The 23,396-nt window shown below is 37.7% G+C and overlaps 1 protein-coding gene across 1 annotated transcript in view; it reads left to right on the forward strand.

The window, feature by feature from the left end:
• The window catches only part of PRKAR2A (protein kinase cAMP-dependent type II regulatory subunit alpha), a 59,295-nt gene that overhangs the window by 21,627 nt on the left and 14,272 nt on the right, over positions 1–23,396 (forward strand). Inside the window, exons 2-5 of the mRNA XM_027713812.2 lie at positions 2,606–2,641; positions 20,200–20,252; positions 21,819–21,902; positions 23,004–23,110. Of these exons, the coding sequence (XP_027569613.1) occupies positions 2,606–2,641; positions 20,200–20,252; positions 21,819–21,902; positions 23,004–23,110 (280 nt within the window). The remainder of the gene's footprint in view (positions 1–2,605; positions 2,642–20,199; positions 20,253–21,818; positions 21,903–23,003; positions 23,111–23,396) is intronic.

Raw genomic sequence — 23,396 nt, forward strand, 5'->3', positions numbered from 1 at the left:
GAAAATAGTCATAAGCAAAGAGAGCTTTTCATTGGTATGTCAAAAGGAAAAAAACCCCAACCCTAATCTTCTCTAGTAGGAAATGTCAGATTTTCTCTTTAGCATAAAAATAGTCATCTTCTGACAACATATAAAAGTGAACCTGAAATTTTATACATGTTAAAACTGTCACTGGTGTAAGAAATGCAAACTATCATTTTAATCTTAAAAGCTTTGTGGAGGCAGAATAATAGTGCTCTCTTAACTGTCCTTAAAAGGTTATGTGTTTTTCTCGTTTTTAACACTGGAAAACTTGATGCAGTTTTGATGACACTGAACCCTGCTATGGGATAAAATAATCAAGATTCTAAAAGAAGACAGTCTTTGAAAAGTGGATTTTTTTCTGTTACCCAAAGTACGTCAGAGTTTTCCGTATTATATTAATTCTGCTTAAAGACACTAAAATGTTAAACGTGAGTAAGAAATGGGTGTAGGAATCATGAAGTAGCGAAGAAACTCTGCATGTGGCAGATAGAGTGTGAAACAATGTTTTTACTTACTAACGGTGTTGATTAACAGTATCTGAATCCATATATGAGAGGAGTTAAACATTTACTTGAAACTGTTATGACCTTGATGAGGTGCTTGTGCAGCAAACATCAAATTCTGTTTTGAATTGAGTATTTCTCTTGTAAAAAATCACTTGGTGGTGGAAACTGAACTAATTGCCTTTGTTCCTCTTGTTCTTCAATACCTGAGAGCTGGTAGGCTCTTGGCTGTGTCTCTGGACAAAAGTGGTGAGTGTTCCCGTTTCTTGAGGTCCCAATTTGCCAACTTTAATGCTCACTGAAACTGGCTCACTAAACTAGTGATAAGACTGAATGTACCATTGCAGGGCACATTGATGTCCAAAGCAGTTTTGTGTCACCACTGGTGACCACAGACAGACCCACGTGGAAAAGTTAAGAGCAGGGCAAAATATATAAACACTTTCATTTCAGGGAGTTGCACAAGTTTGTTCGTTTAATAAACCTGAATGGATCTGTGTTCCCAATACCTGTCTCCCTTTAAGGTGAGAGAAAGTTCTCACATCCCTGGTGTCCTTTGGCAGGTGAGATTTATGCTGCCCTTATTTGCAGGGAGGGTTGCTGCTGTCAAAAATTGCTTAAAGGTTTGAAGATAAAGTTGCCTGAATTCTCAGGTTTATTATTCAGTGTTTTTGAACCTCTTCAAGCTTGATGTATGAAACACTGCGTCAGGGTTATTTTTATAGGGGTTATGTCATGTTATAGAAGTTCAGATCTAGATCTAAATTGTAAAATTCAGAATAATCTTGCTTTTAATCCTGAGCTTCTTGTGAAGCTAAGCATTGTCTCCTTATGGGTAGATTTGGCTGAAAACTCTATGAAGTTATGCTGATTATTCCCCCCACCCCAGCTTCTTCTGATTTTCCTTTATCATTACAAAAGAATACACAATAATAATTTTGTTCTTATTTTTCTCAGTTATGTGTTTTCATGTAGATGCAAGGTGGTTCTAAGTGCTCCAGAGAAGCTGAGTTCTTGTGTATTTGCTAAGAAAGCATCGTTCTTCATATTCTGGTGGTGCCAAGATACTCAAGAGTTTGTAACTTCTAAGACATGATGGGGTCATTAAGATTTTAGTAGCGTGGGTTTAATACATCTGGGTCTGTGATGCGTGTGCTTTGAGGGGGTATAAAGGCTCATCTAATTCTTGAATGTTTAAAGAATGGAATAAAAAGTTCATTGGTTTTATCAGGAAAAATAGAACTATCCATCAAAAGGAAGAGAATTGGGAAAGCATGAAGCACTCAATAAAATTACCTTGGTTGTTAGTTTGGTTGATGAAGGAGAGCAGAAAGCTGTGGTTTTGTTCTGGGTGAAGCTTTACAGGTTAACCGGTTTTTGTGTTGAGACTGAAGCAGCTCACGAAGGCAGTAACTTGGTTACAGTGAAAGGGGCAAAGATGCTGTTTGCTGAAGCTTGGCCTGATGTCAAAATGTTCATCCCAAACTAAAGTTCAAGTACCTTGTACAGCCAACAGCACGAACAAAGGAGCAATGGATTATCCATCTGAGAATTTTTCAATTTAAATCCCTTATGGAAGACAGCCTTGGTCAGGGATAGATGACTGGAGTTATTATGGGAGCACTGCCTTGGTACTCACACAGCTTGTGCTCTGTAGGAGTAGAGAAGGGATTAGCAGTAAGTTCCTTTGGCTTTTGATCCATGTTAAGTAGGTAGAGCTAACCTAAAGTGCTGGAATGTTGTGCAATAACACTAAGTAAAATAGGCTGGGAACTGATGGTAGGTTAAGACTGAGTAACCTCTGTAAAGGTGTATTTTTTTTCAGAATTAGGTAAAAAAGAACCCCAAGGCTCTTACCAGCTATCTTAGCATGTAATGGCTTTCAGGAATATGTGGTTTAATGTTAAATAAACACTGACTGGCAAGTAAATGGATGAAAGCTTTATATTGAAGCATTTTATTTTTTTTAGAGATTTGTGTAGGATCGGTGTAGTAAAAATAATAATGATTAATCAAGATGATGACTTTGTAATAATCAACACAAATGTGTAATTTTGATTTTTTTTTTTTTTTTTCAGCTCCAGTTGTTAACCGATACAACAGAAGAGTATCAGGTATGGTTTCTTTTCTGAGAGTTTAAAGTTTGTGAAATAGTTTTTAAATGTGTATTTGACTAAAGGAATTGCATTAAAAATTACCTTACCCTTATCACTGCCTTATTTGTCATAATTCTTGCAGTATTTTTATTTGAAATAATGATAATTGCTTCTTAATTCACTGTAGACAGCATAGCATAATTTGCCATAATTATTTTGCAGGAAAATGAAAAAAATGGCAGCATTTTTCAGCTGTACCATATCTCCTAGTCTTCCGTGTTGCTAAGAATTTTATCTCTGGTTAGAATACAAAAATATGGGGGGGAGGAGTGCCCCCTTTCTGCATTGTTTTAGCCCCTGGCTTGTGCATCTGATATTAAATTTGTTGAATTAGTGGCTGTTCACTTGTTCTAGAGACACAGATTATACTCTTTTATTTGTTTGTTTTCTATCTCAACCAATATTAAATGCTTTAATGAGAAACTGTTATTCCCAACAAATTCTTTTCAAAGTTGGTTTTTGAAAGAGTATCATGTGAACAAAATGTTATGTGAGGATGAGAAGGTACTGCATCATTTTTTCATTTGAGGTGCAGTGTGAATTGCTCTACATGTGTTACTTTTTTTTGTCTTCAGATATTTAACTAACATTTAGCTGGCCTAGGAGCTGGTTGTTTGGTGAAACCAAAAACTCTAGTTTTGAGTTCAATTCCACTCAGTTTGTAATCTGTGTATATGATCTTACATATTATTGGTATGTTAGTTATGGTGGGGCATTGTTGATTTTATATATATAAATATAAAATATATATATAAATATATATATTTTATAGATATATATAAATATATATCTACATAAATAAGTGGTATATAAATAAATGCAAGATAAATACATGTTTATGTGCAAATTGTCCTTATAGTCATGCGGTTCACTTCTTTGCTGCTGGTTGCTTGGGTGTGATTAAGGGCATGATTGTGTATTTATACCACTACAAATAAGTAACTGAGTATAATGAGAATTTCATAACTCTTAAAAAATTACAGTGTTGGTAGTTTTGATCTATTATTATGTGAGAAATTTAGGCAGGACAGAACTGTCTTGAATAATGGAGTTTGATACTCTGATAGTAAATATTGCAAGTCATATATTGTAGAGTATCTTAATCTGGAGGGGCCTAAGACATTTTAATGTCTCTGCTAATTAAACTAATCCATCCTGGAACCTGCTGATGGAGTAAAATCATACAAATGAGAAGTGAATACATCTCAGATTTCAATTTAAATAAAGGCCAAATTATTTCCAAAGTTAAAAATTGAGCTTTATTTAGAAGGCATTTGTTATCTTTTTGAATTTTCAATACTGAAATGTAATATTGGTGCTTACATAGTACTGAGCTGCTCCTAGTTAAAAAACAGGTTTAGTCATTTAAGGGGGTCTAAAGGTTAATGTGAACAACTAAACAGCAAATGTAAAATTGAATTGCTAACTTGTGCAATTAGATTAAGGAGGACTGTTTAGTTTCTTAATAATGCTGCTGCTTCAGGAAGAGCTAGAATAATTCAGAGTTTACAGTTCATCTTAGAATTGTCATGGAGACAAACAATCCTAGAATATATATATATATTACTACTTTGTGTTAAATATTTTTTTATTGTGAAAAGTTCTCCAGTCTCTCTCTCTATACACTGCATAGGTCACGATCAGCGTGGGACTTGTTAAAATGCAAAGGCGATGCAAACAGCATCCATGTGTGCACAAAGAGAGGCTGTTTGCCTACTCTTGGCAGGAAAAGTAGAGAAACCTACTGGTTTGGGCTGGGGGGGAGTTGTTTGGTGGTCTTTTTGCACTCCATACCTGCTGTGTCTGTCAAGAAGTTACCCAGATAGGAACAAGACTGGCAGGGCTCTGCTGGGGCACTGAACTCAGCTCCCTGCCATCACAGGCAACCACATTTTACAATCTCTTGCATAAAATGAGTGACTCATTTGCTGGTTTTGGTGCTCTGGATTTGATTTGATTTCCCTGTTAGATGCCTTAGGTTTTAAGCAACTTTTCATTCTGCAATTAATAAAAATAATGCAAATAATAAAATAATAAGACAAAGATAGGTTTTGCCTTTACAAACCAACAAAACAGCAAATACCAAACCAACATTGCCTTACAGATTACTCAGCGTAGTATCTAAACATTTCTGGTTTTAACTAATTAAGTAAAGCAGAACAAACCACGGAGAAAAAAAGCTGTCACATAATTCTTTTTGTAATTGCATTTAGTGTATTCTTTTCTGGACTTCTCTTCAGAGGAGCCTTCTGCTAGTCTGTGTTGCCCCTTGTCAGTCTGACCAGGGATTGCTGTGTTTCCAGTGCAGTGTATATTTGTAAGGGCAGTGAAGAGCAGTGTTAAGTTGCTTGCTGCTGTCGAGATTTACATGCACAAAATTGTAGATTTACAGAGAAGAGTTTAAAAACTCGCATGGGGAATATAAAAGAAAATACTTAAAATCTGGCTGCCTAGGGAATTACGGCGTTGCTCTCATTTTTCACTAGGTCAAAAATGAAAGGAAAAATATAATTTTAATTAAAGGAGAAGTCGATAAAGTAATTGACTACATTATACATACAGTGTAGGACAGGCTAACAGTTGTTCTGGTAAACTCTTCAACTAGAGATATGTTTTTGGAGAGTAACAATTGTTTATTATGTTCTTGTATATGTAACAGTTACTTCTAAATTGCTTTATTAATGTCCTCAATCTTAAATTTGGAGTGTTTACTACTGGTCAGTTGTGATTAGCTGCCTGCAGATAACAGGATTATCATGGTTCCCTTGGTGGACCTAATGCAAATTCTAGGGATACATAAACCCATAGAATAAGTCTGTTGTAATGATTACTAAATTTTCATTTAGGTGTTTATTTTTAGTTACGAAACCTCTAAACTGTTCTGGAAAATACTGCCAGTATTGTAAATATTTAGCTGTCATTCTGTAAGACTTACTCAAAATGTGAGTTCTCTGTTGATCAGGAATTTTATTTTTGCACTTCTTGAAAACCTTGAGCAAATTAGATTACGTCTAGTTTATGCAGTACTACAGTAAAATACTTCAAATCAGGACTTAAGAAAACTGCTTGCCAAATGGTAGTCTGTTAGAAAGGTCAAGCTGACCTTGTACAATAAAACATACTTAGTCTATATTCTTTTTGTCCAAAAGAAGAATTATTTTTATTTCCACAGTTCTCAAATCAAAAATTGACCAAAAGTGATTACTGCTTTTATATCCCATAAGTGGTAGTAGCACAGCCTCACATACCACTTCTTTTTACTAAATCTGTAGTATCGAGAACTCAGGGATTCATTCTGCTCATTTGTGCTCCCCATTTCTTTAACATTTGCTGCTATTTCATCCCCCAGGCTGAGGTGCTCTCTGAGGGGGAGGGATGGTGTTGCCTTGTGTGCCTTTAAATTCTGCCAAATGGTTTGGCAGCTGTAAAGGCTCTGCAGGGAATCCCATTTGCTCCTTGACCAGAGAAACCTGGCTTTTTGTGCTGGCCAGAGGTTCAGCCAGCAAAGCAGGGATCCATGGATGGGATAGTGAGAAACCCCATGGACTGTGCAGGAGGGTCATCCTGGAAAAGGGGGGCTTATCTAATCACATTCATGGAATTATTTATAGAAGTGCAGAGTGGTAGTGTTCTCATGAAGAGAAACAGCCTTTTCCAGGGAACACTAGGAGGGAGAAGGAGAAATGAGAGCTTGATGTTCCCCTAGAAATCAATCTAGTAAATAGCTGGCTCGTGTGTGGCATGTTGGCCGTGTAACATGTTGAGAGCCAAGGTGTGCACACAAACCCCAACGTCGCTCGGCTCTGATTTGTGTACGAGCCTGGCTTGATGAAAATACTCCTGTTTGCAAAATCATAAGCCATCCCTACGTAGAAACTAAAAAGGAAAAAAACACCTCACTAATCTGAAACCCTCCTGACTATAGGGTGCCACAGACTGTGGTGCCATGGGCAATTTCAGTGCTAATTACCCAGCAGACCAGTCGTCTTGCTGCTGCTTTAAGTGAATTAGCAATGTCTGAGCCTTCTGCCAATGTAACCCATCTGCCCAGGCTTGGATTGGATGGCCTAAAACCCACATAGATTCCTTCCTCCCAAGAATTCATACTTGCTTCATTACATTCCTTAATCTTTCCCCAAGCATACGGGCTCCTGACAAACTTAATTCTGTTAGTCACTTCATTTTCTGTAATGCAAGAGACTGCAGAGCACACCAGTGAATATCCCAGCCCTTGGTTAGTGACTACAAGGTGCAGGGAGGTGGGAGAAATCAGTGATACCTCCTTTCTCAAGTAATAATATTAAAGCTATTTCAAAACTAGAGGAGGAGAGCATGGATAATTGTCCCACTACTGATATGTAACATTGAGGAGAATTTTGCTCCTGGTGGGATATGAATGAAAGTTAATTGTGTTTTTGGAATGAAGGGTGTGACGCCCACTACAGTCTCACTTGTGCATAGTTTCTCCTCTTTTAGTTTTAGCATATTTCAATAAAGTTTTTTGCTGGATTTCTGTACTGCCTTTTCTAGACACCTTTAATTCATTCTACAGAACACCCACTCTCCAGCACACTTGCTGATATCTCCTTGGGATAGGAAAAAGCTGACAAAATGTGACACCCATAGCATATACGTATGACAGAAGGTTTTAATCTTTTTTCTCTAATTATTTCTGTTTGTCTCAATGACCTGGTATAATATATCTCTCTTGCATATGTCTGTACTCCCTCCTGCAGTCTTCCTTTGGCCTCAGTGGGATAGGAATGAGATTACAGTTTTCACATTCAGCAACTATAAGCAGAATAATTGACCTATATAATCTAGGGAATCAATATGTGATAGTTATTTCCTTGATATTTTTATACTGGCAAAGTAACATGACTGTCAGGATCTGTGCCTGTTTTCATGTTAATATAAAAGTAATCAAATAAACAGGACTTGCCTGAGTTAGTCCCTTTGGAAGAGCAGCTTTCAGCAGAGACTCCTTGAAATGAGAAGGATCAAATCTGCTGTTCCTGGAGCTGGGTGCTAAGTCCCCCCCTAAGGTAGGATTGCTGAATAAAGGTTTCACATATACAGGATAATTTTGTTTAAATGTTACTGAACCCTGTTTTCCTGTGTACAGCAAACATTAGCACTATGTGGGACACTGACAGTTCCCATTGTCAGTGACCCCAGCAGATGTTGGGTTCGAAATCAGTATTTTTGGTGTTTCTCTTGTCTCTAGCAATCTGATATGACAGTATGGTTTGGTGTTGTGGAGGTTTGTTTTGGGGTTTTTTTTGTTGTATTTGAGTAATTTTGTATTTTGAATAATCTGTAAATTGATGCTCCCTGACAATTTCTGGCTTTTTCTTTCCTCATAACATAAACTTCCATAAGAAGCCTTGTATGACTGCTGGTTCTTCCAAGTCACTAATTCTTCCCTATTTTGTCAATAGAGGGGACTCCTTACCTTGAACTCTTCATTAGTCTGGCTCCTGCCAAAAATTAGCAATCATCTCATAAATTACATATGTCTTTAAAGTCTGGTATCTCTCTGCTTTCTAGTGAGATACATAATTTTCTTCACATCCTCGCAAGTTGAGATGTCAGGATATGATAATATTACACATAGTTAATTCTTTTTAGTAGCCTTTAAAAACGACAGCTTTAAGGTTTTCTAATAAAGCTTTTATGTTAATTATTGCCACGCAACATGTTAACATTTGGTAAAGAATGCTGTCTTGGGATCCTGTTAAATTGGGACATCTAAATAGTAGCTATGAAGCAAGAGGCAACACTTCTCCTGGGAGGTTGTTTTGAGTGTTTTCTCCTGCAGGATACTATCTATACTTCAGTGATAGAATCTCATCACTTGAAATCATCAAGGGAGGAGGACTGAGTGGTGACTTTTTCTGTGCTATTCTCTTTGCTTTATACTTATCAGACTATCTGACTATCAGAGGATGACTTGAAAATCATGATCTGATTTCTTCTCTTGTAGCTATTTAATGAATTTCTATATTGATTATTCACCATCTTACAAAACTGATGGCATAATAACTTGTGCTGAAAGGTTTTCGGGCAGGTGATAAATGGTAAAGACTTTTGAGTTCAAAAATTCACATTTGTACAAATGGCACAAACAGTTTTCCTGCATCAGCAACCTGATGCTTCTGTGATTTTTTTTTTTTTTGCTAGCCTTACTGATTGCAAAACTGATATCATAACTGGAGTGAAAATAATTAATTCATTTTGAAAAATGTTGATATGAGCAAAAGCCAAGCGTGTGGGATGACAGATGAAAGTGGTGATAAATTGTGTGGGTGCTTCTCCTGTAAGAAAGTGTCTGAATCATTATTCATTAAACCAAAAAAGCTTGTTTTCTCTGTTTGCAATATTGGGACTTATTTAAAAATTCCTGGCATGTGATTGACATCCAGTGAATAATGAAAAGCTTATATTTGGAAATTAACAGTCGTGACTTCACAATTACTTGGATTTCACAGTGTTGTGAATAATTGTAATTCTGATCGGGGGTTTTTTTCTGGCATAAAGAGAAATACACCACAGTGAGCATCCTTATTTAAAACTTAAGTCAGTGCAATACCTGGTCAGATGAATTCTGATCCAATCTACTCAGTGCACATAAGTGCTACAGTTTTTGTCTTTTAAATTTATTCTTTCTAAATAATTGTTCGTGCTTAGGTGCCACATAACCATGAAAAGTTGCTCTTCTGATGTCAAATGTTTTAACTGAAATCAGTGCTTATTAATCAGGAGCAAAAGTATAGCTATGCACATTTTTAAGCAATTAATGCAGTATGGACCAGTTTTTCAAAAGAATTCAAGTAGCAAAAGGTGCTAGTGATTAACTTCCATTAATTGTTTTACATTAAAAACCTTTAAAAAGCTTACAGAAATGCTAGTCCTTGTCTTTAGATACATAAATGCTTTTGAAAATATCAGCCTTCAGCTGATTGTTCAAATAAAATTTAATTCTCTCACTTTTTGATAGGTTGGAATTTAATTTTCTTCTTTTGTGAGATGAAAAAGAGAGTAGCTTTTTTTTATTATTATTTTTTATTTGAATTCAAGCTGGTTTTCAACAATTAAAGCCCAGATAAAAATATTCCTTCATGGTTTGTTGTGCACAAGAGACTGAAAGCAAACACACTAGAGGAAATCTCAAAATGCCTGTCACAATACAGGCTGAAAGGGCAGTTTTATACCTAGTGCAAAATATGGTGCTGTCATTGATGTACATCTGTGGAGTGACCCTGGGAGTTAAATGAGATTTGCGTTTTTTCTTGTGAATATATAAGGCAGCACTTTATCCCTTTTTTAATATGAAGTTTTAGACAAAGTCATAAGATGATTTTATACCCTTAATACACTCATGCAAGTTTAGGTCGCTGTTACTTCAGATTAATGTGAAATGGGTTGAATAGTCCATATAGAACAGAAAAGCTTAAACAAACATGATTTAGATATGAAGGGGTATCCCATGTATTTTCAGAAGCTTCACTCAGTCATTTTTAACACCAGAACACCTTGATGAGGCTGTGCATACTCCAAATAATGGAAGGCTTTACTAGAATACTGAAACACTCACTACAGGGCATATAATGGCAATATGAAAACCCACTACAGGAAATTCTAAAGCAACCTCGGGAACTGCTGTGAGCACTTTAAATGCTCTCTTTTAAAGAGACTTAAATCAGGACTTGACTGGGAGGTGGCTTGTGTGTGGGTACTTGACTGCCTGAAGCACTTACCTGGTATGGATTAGTGTGTCTAAATGTGTGTGTTTCCCATGTCTCCAAAATTTGGGAGAGAAAGGAGCGTAGTCTTGTTAAACACACTAATGTTCTCTAATGGAAAAACACAAAACTAAGTGATCAGAAATAAAGCACACAAGTTCCAAGTGATGAAGTTCTGCCCAATATTAGTCTTTTACCAGCCCACCTCAACTGTGTATTTCCTGTGAAGGGAATCCATTTGTTCCTTGAGCCACTGAAGTCCAGAACTGGCTGATCCAGGAGATGAGTTGCATCGAGTGAAAGAGTTACACCTTCCCCATGGCTGGCATTCACCAGGGCATGGGAGTTGCTCAGCAGCCACACAGGAATGGGGGGGGACCTACTGGGTTTTTCTTCAGGGAGTCAGACAGTGGGTTCCCACATTTCCTGTTTTGCCTGTGTGCCAGGAAAGGAAGGAGTTGTTTCCAAGCACAGGGACCTGGGGGCTTCCACATCATTCCTCTGCACAAAATCCTTGTGTGTCAAAGCCATGCTAGTTTTGTATTGTTCCCTGTTGCTCCAGGTAAATAGGTGTTACTGGTTCTATTGAGGGTAATGGGAATTTTAATATATTTGGATGTTCTCTAGAAATCTTTAAAAATCATATCTAAGTTGCTGAACCATTAATTTCAGGAATGCCTTCTAACACTTTGACATCTTTCAATTCTCTATCATGATAGATGTCAGAAAGATGTGGGTGATTTTCATTGCTAAATGAAATTTTAGGGCTCTGCTCTAACACAGAAGCGCTTCAGTGCACTTTTCCCAAGTTGCTGGAGGTTCTTTTAAAGTATTATGTGCCTTACTGCAGGTTTAGCAATTCACATAGCAGAATTGCGAGTGTAAATCCAAATAATGCCTTATCTGGAAACTGAAACAAAATTTCTTATTTCTAGACTGAAAAAACACTTTTCCTTTTTTATTCCTCAGCTAGATTATCTCTTCTATCTGCTGTTTGCAACTAAAAGCCTGTAAGATACATGACTTTTTTTGGAGTAGGGTGTATATTTGAGCCGTTTCTTGGAACTTGTGCTGTTTTGATGGAAACTGAATGTAAAATGAACATCCTCTGTGCTGTTTTTTACTGAGAGAAAGTATCACTCTGTTTATCAGGCACATAAAAATTACTGGTGCTTAATTTCTGGATTTATCTGCCTTGCTTATGCAACACATTTGGGAACGTGTTAAGAGTTATGTGATGGGCTAAACCAGAAGATCATTAAAGCAGAAGGCTTGCTTCTACAATTGTGAATCTGGGTGCTCTGAAATAGTAGTAGCATCATGTTTTCCAGGAGACCTTTTTTATGGATGACTATCTCATCGGTAAGGCTCTCTTAGAAGGCTTGAACAAGGTCAGCAGCATGTTTATTCATTTCAGTCTTCTGATTTCTTAACTTCAAGAATAAAGCTTGCTTCATATGAATTTCCCAGGCTTCACCACGTGGAATAGTATATAACTCTAAAATACTCTGCTGCTGTTTTGAGATTTCAGTTTAAATGTAGTAAAGAGAGTTGGAAACAGAAGAAGCAAATTGTAAATTACTGTTTTAAGATTGAAAGGACAATATTATGAGTTTGGTTGTTACTATGTCAGAGCTGTGAACTCCCTTGATCAGCCACATGGAAAACTTTCATATTTTTAGTTATTCCTCTACCGTGATCGAGGTATTTTTTATGTTTTAGTTTTCATGCAGACTCACCTCTTACTGCAAGGCCCAGAGCACACCACTGTCTGATGGGATGCTGAGCTCTCTTGTTGTGAATTGAGACATGGAAACCAAAAGTGCAGGAGCCTTAGTTGTGGTTTTGCAGGTGATTCTGTGAAATCAGGTGATATTGTCCCTCAGCTCCTCCAGCTGTATGGGAGACAGGCTACTTGCAGCACCTGGAGTGAGGTGGGAGGGTATGACCCTTTAACCATGTATGAGCATGCAAAGTGGAAGGATAAGTTAAAACACTTTGCATAACTCATACATAAAGGCATTAAGTAAAAGTTGTGTCTCGATATAACTAAACAGGCAACTACATGAAGCAAATGCAATGATAAACAGCTGTTGGTTTAAAAAAAAAAAAAAGGCAAATGTCACGTTCATCTGGTTATACCAAAGAGGTAGAGTAGAAATACTTAAGAGAATTCTGTCTCCAGTCCTGCATTGGCACAAGTTTTTTATTTTAATTGCTCCTGAGTAGGAGGAGGATTTAAACAAAGATGTGCAGGCTGAGGATTGTCTTCTGAAGTTTTGTTGCAGTTCAGTAGGACCTTCCCCCCCCAATTTGCCTCTTAGTTGATAGGGAATGTCTTTCCCTAATAGATCCCTGGAGCAGGTTCCCAGGTGTGCTGTGGTCTATGGTGTGTCTTGAGCTGTGTCCCTGAGTCAGTTCACTGGGGCAGTTTCCAGGCCAGATCCTGTGTGTTGCAGAGGGAGTTAAGCAAAACACAACAAAAACCTCAACGCTTAACAAAGCCTACCTAGAAATAATAATTAAGCAGGAATGCATTGTATCATGTTAAAAGTGCTTCATGTTTGTCTTTAAATCTAGTTGTAGCAGTATTGTCTGCATGTAATGCTTTCATTACATGTGTCTAAAGATATGAATCTAAGAGACTGTGATTATTTACTTTCCGTTTATTATTCGAGGTCTTTCATCATGAAAGTTCTTGTTTGCCCCTAGGGAAATGTAATTTTAAATACTTTGCCAAATCTTCCTGTAGTGGAAAAAAAATTTGATTTGTTGCTGTATCATTTCAATGGCTGTTTTGCTGTAATGAATTGTCTAAATTGTTTTACTCTACATCTGATGATAAAGCCTTTTAAAGAAACAAAACCATATTTTTATTAATCTCTATGAATTTAATAAGAACATTTGAAGAAAGCATTAGAATATATAAAACAAATGTACATATGGCAATGATTGTCAACCAGTTGTCATAATTTTAAAGGGCTTATTGTGTTGCCTATACTTAAAGCCTCTTGGGAGAAAAAGTGTCTGTGCATGTAAAGTTGGATTTCCTGCAAAGGAAACACCCACATTATCATAAAAGGTTGCATTTATAATTGATTGTGCAGTCTGTTCTGAACTCATGACTGAAACATAATATGAAATAGGAATGTGTGACAGTGGCATCATGGTTTTGTCACAAAGCCATTGTCACCGGAAGCATTGCATTTCTGTTTTGATTGAAATAAAACAAGCTGGAGAAGTCTGATTTAGATAACACTGCTGTAAAGTACATAATCATACTGAGGGAATGGTTACAAAGGTTTCTAAAGGCAAGGATAGCAAGCCCTGTAACACATCATGCACATCTCTTAGGTTCCCCAGCCTCCCTGGGCAAAAGCATTTATCCAGGATTGTGCCTTGGGGCAGCTGTGAGCGGAGCGGGGGCCCTTCAAGCTCTGCCTGTGAGCTGATTCACTACTCTGTTGAAATAGTGGGCCCTGAGGAACATCACCCACATCAGAGATGGGCATTTTCAAGTTGAGTCTGGGCTGAAACTGAAGCTTAGGGTAAGGCAGGTGAACACTTGCATGTTTTGCTGTGTTGTGCAATAGCAGAGATGCAACACTGGCTTTTCACAGAGCTGGGTGAAACAGTGCAGGGGTTTAAGGCCTTTCAGGCTCTGTCAGTGTCTCATAGGCTTCTTTGCCTGACAGAGTGATCTGTGCAGCTCTCCAGCCTGAGCAGCTTTGAGACCAAGTGTGGAGCTGTGCCCGAACCTGTAATCGGGACTGGGCTGAGCTGGTTTGGCACAGCCACGCTGAGTGACTTTGTATCTTCATAGTTAATCTGTAACACAGAACGACGCTGCCTGTGAATCATAGAATCATAGAATCATAGAATCGATTGGGTTGGAAAAGACCTCCGAGATCATCGAGTCCAACCCTTGGTCCAAATCCAGTCCATTTACTAGATCATGGCACTCAGTGCCACGTCCAATCTGCGTTTAAAAATCTCCAGGGATGGTGAATCCACCACCTCTCTGGGCAGCCCATTCCGAATTGATTTTACTTTAATTTCCTTTTAGCTTTAAATGACATTTGAAGCCATTTCAAGAACCAAAAATCCGTTGTTTTCCTTTGCTACTGAAATTCATTATTTCTAAATATTTCTCAACTGAAAAATCTTAAATTTGATTTGACATACATGGCCATGCAATTGGTTGTGTGTTGAACATTCTGCATTGGTATTTGACAAAATTTGAGGGGGTGCTGTTTTCTCGAGTCCTGATCACTGTAAGTCGTGTCTTAGTTATGCATCTATAAGAATTAAGAATGAAGTCAGGAGGTGGTACTGCTTTGGGTTATCCTGCATCTAGGGGTTGTCATGTGGCACTTAAAAGTACAATAGAACGACCAGTCTAATAAGACTCAAGATCTGAGTTTCGGGCTGATGCAACAATATTAATTTTGAGAAAAAAATAACATTTGATTTCAGTCTGTTCTCATTAGTGAATTGAAGGCTGAAACAGCTGATTTTTCTGCAGATGGCTTAACTGTTCTTCAGGTTCCAGTGTTGCTTTTCTATCTGTCATAAATGTGAAAATGGTTCAGGTGCTGCAGATGGGTGCAGGTTCTGTTTCCCACTTGCTGGATCGAGGTATGAATCTCTCGTCTGCTTTGACATGGTGAGATCTTTCACTTGGGAATCAAAGTGCAATTTCTAAAACAAAAAGTACTGAGCTAACCAGCAACAGAAGTGAGAGGAAACTTGGAGTTGTTTCTCAAGTGCAGAAAATCACGTTGAGCTGTGCCAGCAAAGACCTATGTATAAATGCTGTTTAAGCTTCCTAATTCATCTGACTACATCATTTTGAAGTGCAACTCAGCTGTCAAAGAGGGAATGACAAGACCCTGGAAGTGGTCACCTTTCCAGCTGGCATATTGCTCCCAGAAGAGGCTTTGCATCTGTCTCTTGAGAGACAGACCTATGAAATGTTTGAAGCTTTGAGAAACTCAAATGCAAAGAACGTCACAATACATGTAGTGTAAGATTAGTCACCTGAATAAATAACTGGAAAAGTGGTTCTGCACATACTACTCTGGGTGGATTTTTATTATTGGGGCTGATAGGATCAGCTGGAGGTGATGCATCCTCATAAGTAAGGAGGAGTAAGTAGGATTTCACTCCAGAGTACAGAAGGTGCTATCCAAAATTGCAAAGGAAGTGTGACAGAGCATCTATTTGCTACTTGTTTCAATAGCAACAGAAATATTAATAATGCATTCATCTTATATAAAACATGGAAGTTTAATTTCTTTCTTTTGTATGTGTCTAAATGTATTCAGGCCTCAGCCTCTTGGCTGCTATTTTGAAGAAAACAAGCAGTGATCTCTCAGGGACCAGGATGGTGTGCTGTTTCTCTCAGAGGCTGTGATGGCTTGCCAGAGCTAAATGTTCAACTATTATGCAGATTTGCACGGAGTGCAAGGACTTTGATCTTGACAAAACTCGTATTTTGCCGAACAATATTTTTTGAGAGTGATTAAAACATGCATAAACAAAGGTGTCTTGCTACTTCTCACTCTCTCCCCACCCCTTGCTTTCCCCTCAACCATCCACTGCTGATGTCATTGCTGCAGCTACAAAGATCTTGGTTGCTTTCAGATGCTGTCACCTGCATAACAAAGCAGCGATTGAGCTGTGTCATTTCTGAGCCTTCAGAAGTGTTAACAGATGTGCCTGTTCTTGAAAGCCAAAGAAGGTGCAGCATGAGAGAAACCTAAACTCGCTGTAGAAGCTGCAGGAGCTAAGAGACTAAATGTAGATGGTAGGATAAAAAGCTGAATTTCTTTCTATCTTAAAGCTTCTTAAAATTGAAAACTGTTTTTTATGTTCCAAAGCTATTTGAGCTATGTGGGTAGACTTGGAAGGAAGCTTGGTCTGCATGATGTGAGCTGATAGAGCTGTAGTATTGGAAACATGTAACTGTGTGTGCGTCACACTGGTGTGTAACTTCCACTGATGGATTCGTGCTTAGTGTTTGCTCAAGGGCAGAGTTGTGCTCAAAATCTCGCATAGGAAAGGTGTGATTTCAGAAGCCACTTCAATTTATATCAAGATACTTGTGAGCTTTAGGTTGCACATTAAGAAAAGCCTCTTCCCCAGGAGGGCTGTGGAGCAGGTCAGCAGAGAGATGTGCAATCTTCGCCCGGGGAGGTTTCCAGGTCAGCCCCAATCCAGCATTCCAAATAGCTCCCCTTGGAGGGGGAGGTTGAACTGGATGACCTTTGGAGACAGATCCCTTCCAACTGCCATTTCAATGGGTTTGAAAAATGCTACCAGTGCATTTCTTCAGGATAATGTCGTGAGAATAAGCTTGCCTTGGGATATCTGCTTTGTTGGGATACTGAAATAGTTAATACATGAGTTCAGTCATGTATCAAATAGTGGGTCAAGTACGTTTTCACTCTATCAAGATGAAAGATCAGATGTTTTTTCTTTGGGAATGGCTGTAGTGTAACCCTCAAATGAATAACCTTGAGGAGTCCTGAAATGCCATAGATTTCTGACAGGGATTGGCAGAGTTTAGGTAGTTAAAGGGGTTTTTTTCAGCCAGAAGAATAACAAAGCAACACTGTTTGAGCACAGATACCATGCAACATTTTGAAGGTAAGGCTGACACACAGATACCAGCAGGTCATGTGTTCAACAGTACAGACTTCCACAAGTGATCTACCAATTAAAAATAGTGAAAAGAAAAATTGAACATATTGAGACATAAACCATGGGAAGGGTTTGATGTAATGTTTACTTTTCCTTTGCATTAGTCATGTTTTAAAGTATTTGGAAAATGCTGTTGGTTGTTATGAGTAGGCTGAAAAGCTTTCTGTGGGATTTCCAGCATATCACAATATTAATTTAAGCTTGAAGTCAGAAATCATAATTTTGTCTCTCTCCCCTGTTTTAACCATCCCATAACAGATATGTTACATTAAGTGTTACAGCTCTGCCTGCAAGTAAATAAAGTCCTGTCAATCAGAGTTGTCCAAAGTCCAAAGTTTCTGCCCTATCCTTCTCCATGGAAAAAGAAATCCCAGCAGGAGGTTGAAGAATGAAAAGTATAATGGGAAGGTTTTCTATGTGACAGTATGGGAAGAAGTGCCATTTTGGCCACATTTTTGTTGTATTTTTGTGGTGCCCACTCATGGGCACTACAGAAGTAATTTCCATATGTAAGGGAAGGGCACTAAGTCCTAGAAGGATACATCCTGTGTGGGCCTTATGGTGGGTAAGATGAAATAGGGGAAACCTACCTGTACAAACCTCAACCAAAGCCATTTCTTACTGAAGTTGCAGAGAACTGTGTTGCTTTGATTGCTGCTTGTTTTAATCTAAGGTTTTGCTCTGATGCTCTAGTTTTAACTGTGGTAATTATACTTGTTTTTCCAAGGAAATATTGAAGAGAATTTCCTGAATTCCAAAGCATTTTTAGCTTCCCTGCAGGAACAGGGAAGGAACAAAATCAAATTTGCAGCTTAGTATTGAGAATTTGAATATAGAATGATACAGTGAAGTACGATGATCTCTGAATTCATAGATACATATCTTGAATGTGCTTATATGCCAGGTACTTTTAGAAATGTACAGAAATGCATTTATAGTATGTATTATAGTGCAAAATAGAGAATTGTACTCCAGTTCCTCATAAAATATGCTGATTGTAAAAAATATAGTTTATTTAATCTCCAGTTTCACCGTACTGTCCAAAGCAAGGAGCCTTTTTTCTTAGAAAATGTTCCTTATTAGAAAATTCACAGCTTTGACAATAGACTTTGATCTTTACTGTAAAATGAAAGGAGGAGGAAAGCTTTCACACCAAAATGCTAATAATGTTCTCTTTGTCAGTGCCTTTGTATTGTATATTAAGTGGATCAGCCTATCAGTCCAAGTTCTGCAGCTTGTAGGCATCCACCTTCCCATAATCCAGCCATTTTTGGACTGTGGGGTGGACTATACCTTTCTTCAGCTGAGGAAGAATGCTGTTTATCCTTTCTAAAGTATCTGCCCTAAGTGTGGGTGGATCCCTCTGTTAAAGTAAAAGCATGTGGTAGGTACACTGTCAATATACTGTTTCTGTATTGTTAAATGGGTTTATTGTATGAGTAATAATTACTCTTTAAATGTCTGATGCCTAATGATTATATGATTGGATTTTTACATTGTGGTTTGTTAAGTGGAATGCTTGTTTGGTATTCCAGTCTCTTCACTCTCTCCAGGGAAGAAAGGAATTAAAATCCAATTTGCTAGGAAAGACCTGTATCTTTTAGGTAAGGGAAAAAACCCCAAAACCAAACCACGCAAACCCAAGCAAATCTTTCCTAGCAAATTATGCTGGACTTGTCCATTTTTATAGTCCTCTTGAAAGCATGATGACAGGGTCAATAAGCCTGTGTGCATTTTTGAATTATTTGCAAGTCGCTGAATTCTAGACTTTCTAGTTTTGTTTTGGTTTTTGTTTTAATCTGCTTATTTTTGTTTATACTTTGAGTCCATTCAGGGGTTAGATGTCATTGCAGTGAGCTTCTGGGCATTCTGCCAAGTCTTCAGTATTGTCAGAATGCTGGATAAAGTACAAAGAAAAATGCTTGTCTATATTTCCTTGTAAAATTTTATAAGTGGCCTATAGCCTCAGAAGTGAGACCAGCCTTGTTAAAGTAAGAGCACAGCTAGATGAAAACAGGACTGACTCTTCTTTCTCTGATTGTCTGTACAGGTGGTTAGAATGTGCAGATCACTTTGACATGCAAGAACTGTAAATGTGCATGAATTAATAAGAAAATCTGAGCTAGAGCTGTTGGCTTTTGGAAGCCACAGGGTCTGTGTTTAGTATTGTAAAACCACGTAACAGTATAACTGTTAAGATAAGTGAAGATAAGCCTTTTCTGAAGAATCAAAACCGTTTGAAATTTTAGCAGCTCACCATTATTGCCTCTTCCAGTTGATCCTGTAGATGTAATGACATGTTTGGCAGACCCATGGCCCAGTGCTCTGCCGTGTGTGGTTTTCCACAAATATTCTCATCCATTTTAAAAAGATCACTTTGTGTAATTTTTCAAGTTGGTTTTGAATCACCAATTGACGTTCATTTGATTCAAATATAGTAAGATTTAGGAACATGTGAGAGAAGGGAATAAATATTATTTTTGTCGTAGAATATACTGTAGTCAAGCTGATTGTTCATTTCCTGGGTAAATTTTGGTGCAAACATTATTTCTCTGTATCAAAATATAAAAAATAGAAAACTCCCAAAATATCGATACTTGCACATCTGACTTGAGGTGGAGCAAGTGCCTCATCCCTCCTTTTTCTTTTTTTTTTTCAGTGTGTTTTGCTCTGTACATTGCACTGTGAAGAACGAAGCAGTGTAGCTGCAGTATTTTTCTGCTGCATTTTAGAGAAGATGCTTGTAAATGAATCTGAATGGAGGTTGTTATGCTTTGATACAAATTGAAAGGAAACCTGTGTCTATGCTTCAGAGTACTTGCTAGGCAAGATTATTTTCTATTGTAAATTACAGATTTTTTTACATGAGAGTCTGAGAACAGCCATGTTGTACCTGCTCAGAGAACAGATAGGATTTAAGCCTCTGACACTATAATGACATAAAATCAAAAAGTTATTTTGTTTTTCCTTTAGGAAAATCCAGAAGAAAGGTATATAAATTGATTGGCTTGCTGTTCTCATGTAATTACTTCTTTTCACTAATTTCCTCTCTCTTTTTCTTCCAAGTTTGTGCTGAAGCTTTCAATCCAGATGAAGAGGAAGAAGATACAGAACAAAGGGTGAGTGAGGGAATAATTTCATGCATGGTTCTCTCTACAGATTGACAGGCAGATGTCTCTACGTTGCATTTTCCTACCACTTGTCCCTTTAGTGCTGAGTGTGGTGTGGTGACACTGACAAAGTGACATTGCTCTGAAATTTAAGGCCAGCCTTGTCTCATGCACTTTTTTAGTCACTTCAGCTTTAATATAATTTTACTTCAAAGGACTGGAGAGCTGTGCTTAAGTCTAATATCTTTAAAATTTTGGATATTTTCCTTCTTAATTATCTTAAAGGCTTGTTGAGGCAATTCCTAGAGCACTGATGCTGTTGAGAAGAATTAGTTAAGCTTTACCACAGCTGTTTCTTCATGGGTGCTTAAAATTCCTCACATGCTTTTTACTGCCTTTCTTGTTAAAGCAGTTCTGCCTGGGTAGGAGAAATACTTGGTTGAAATATTTTAAGTCTGTGGCCACCTGTTGTTTCGAAAGCTGGGAATTTCTAGGAATTGTGAATCCAGATACTGCAATTGTATTTCTTTAGAAATGGTTTTATGAGAGCAAATCCTGTAGCCTGGCTGGTGATGATCAGTGTTTTCTCTTTGGACTTCTGGTGTTCCTTTCCAGATTCCATCACAAGGTTATTTACACTTCTGCAATGAAAATCTAAGTCTAATTTAATCTCTCTTAAAAATGAAGATACTTCATAAATAATTTTTATAATATAAAAATAAAAAAAAGACTATGAGTGTGTCTGGTCATCCAAATATTTGTAAACTTGGATACATCAAAAGTCTTAATTTTCTTGACTGCTCACTCAATATTCAGTTTTCTTTTAAAATAAGGATCTGAGATCTGCTTAACTTTAGATAATACTTTTTAGAAATGCCTGCTAATGTAACTGATTTTTGGAATCCTTGTTATTCCAGAAATAATAAATATTAATGTGGTGAATGTCAGGTAATTAATATTTTTACATATATTTTCATAATTAGCCCCTAACAAACACACATATAAACATTTTTATGATACAGTGAGTATCAATTCCTTTAACCTGATGAGAGTTTATAATTGGAAAGAAGTAGCAAAATATCTCAAACAGCAAAGCTTTATTTAAGTAATTTTGTTGGAAAAAAACATACTTCTTCAGTAGTTAGGTGGGCTGAGACTCATATATATCATATATTTTACGAACTGCCTGTATGCCAACAGTAAGTATATTGGGACTAATATAGCCAGAGCTGAGAAAGAAAACTGTTCACTTTTTCCTGTTTCAAGTGCTCAAACCTTGACGTGTCTGTGGCTGTGCTAGAAGGGAAAGGAGTGGAAAAGGCATCCTTTTCTTTCTTGTCTGTCCCGACTGTTATTTTGCAGGTGTTAATTGTCAGCATAATATTTTTCTTATGTCTCTTTCATTCTGTCATGCATTGTATGTTTATATATAAATACTGTTTATGTAAACAACAAAAAAACAATGTATACTTTGACACTTAAATTGTGTTCTGCTTTTTCACTCTGAGGTGAAGGTTCAGTCTGTCATCATATTTCTTTGTTGTCGTGACAGTTCTGTTTTACTTTGTTTTAAAGGTAGTTCATCCAAAAACTGATGAACAGCGATGCCGACTGCAGGAAGCTTGTAAAGATATCCTGCTCTTCAAAAACCTAGATCAGGTAATAGCATTTTAAGGAAATCTTAAATGGAGTTGATTGTTTGTATGTACAGTTAATACCGTGATCTAACAGTCCAGACACAGTTTTTAAAGACAAGAAAATAGGATTCTATTGAAAAGATGGGGAATATTTTCAATATAGTGGTGCCTACAGATGCTGCAATGATAATTTCCAACTCCAGGAGTGCAGTAAATATTTCAAGTGCACCTAGCAGCATAAAGACTGGCTTGCGTGTTCATGCAGTGTATTTTTAGAAACTCAGCTGTGATCTACATCTTTAGCTTTGAACATCTGGGCATTGAAAATGCAGCAAAAGTATATTGTTAATGGGCCTGGGAATAACAAAGTTGGTAGAGCAGGTCAGCATCGAGGCAAGGCATTTATGTGGCATCATCTCTCTTGGCTTTCACAGCCTTCCTGGCTGTGCTGCCTGCAAAAAAAGAAAGTTTAGTCATGGCTCATTGGGGAAACCCAGCTGGAGCCTGCTGTGCACACCAGCATTATCCCATTTTCTGTGTGTTTTCCCCATCTGTACCTACCCCGTCTCATCTGGGGCTGCAATTGTAGGTTCTCTAAGACACAGACTACCTAGGGAAATAACTGTATAGAATTCTGTTCAGTACAGTCCTAGTCATGACTGGGGCTCTTAGATGATGACAGCACAGATAATTTACTAAGAGATCATGGTGCAGTTTCTAGACATACATGTGATGAAATACACCTGCCATTGACATGAATCCATGTGTGTCCATGGCAGTGAAGCTGTGTCAGGTTATACCAAACAGACATGTATGCTTTGGCACTGAAATGGTCTGCAAAAATTGAGCCATTTGGACATAAATTTGAGATAATGTCTCTTCTGTGGTGGAAGTGTCTATGTTTGTCTGCATTATTGAACATACATTAATAATGTGGAAATGAATGAGGTACCAGTAGAAATTAACATATAATATCAGTACTAGTGGTATTTGCATACAGTAAAACTGATGCAGTGCATGTTGTGTTTCACTGTCCAGATCAAGTCAAATGAACTTGCCGTTGTCCAGCAGTGTATTTTCTGACAGGTTTGGGTTTTCCCCCCGCTCCTGTTCGTTTTTTTAGGAGCAGCTGTCTCAGGTCCTTGATGCCATGTTTGAGAGGAAGGTGAAACCTCAGGAACATGTGATTGACCAAGGTGATGATGGAGATAACTTCTATGTCGTTGAGCGGTAAGCAGCTGTGCCTGTGACATGAAGAGGATGTTTCTTTTCAGCTTCTTAAGAAAGGGAATGCTTACTGCAAACAGGTTTTGAAGCAAACTTACTTTTTTGCAGTCATTGCCTTCTCATGTGATCTTTCCAGTTTCCCCTTAAGGCCTCCATTGACTTTTGGGTCAGTGGGACAATCCGATGTGACTTAGGTGGACATTTCAAACCAGCTGGGCTTTAACACGTTCTCTGAGACTGTGACAACACAAATACCACTTTCTCTGAGGGGAGAGCCACAGCGTGAGCT

The sequence above is a fragment of the Pipra filicauda genome, unplaced genomic scaffold, assembly GCF_003945595.2.
Source record: "Pipra filicauda isolate LSUMZ 115617 unplaced genomic scaffold, ASM394559v2 scaffold318_size846807_pilon, whole genome shotgun sequence".
NCBI lineage: Eukaryota > Metazoa > Chordata > Aves > Passeriformes > Pipridae > Pipra > Pipra filicauda.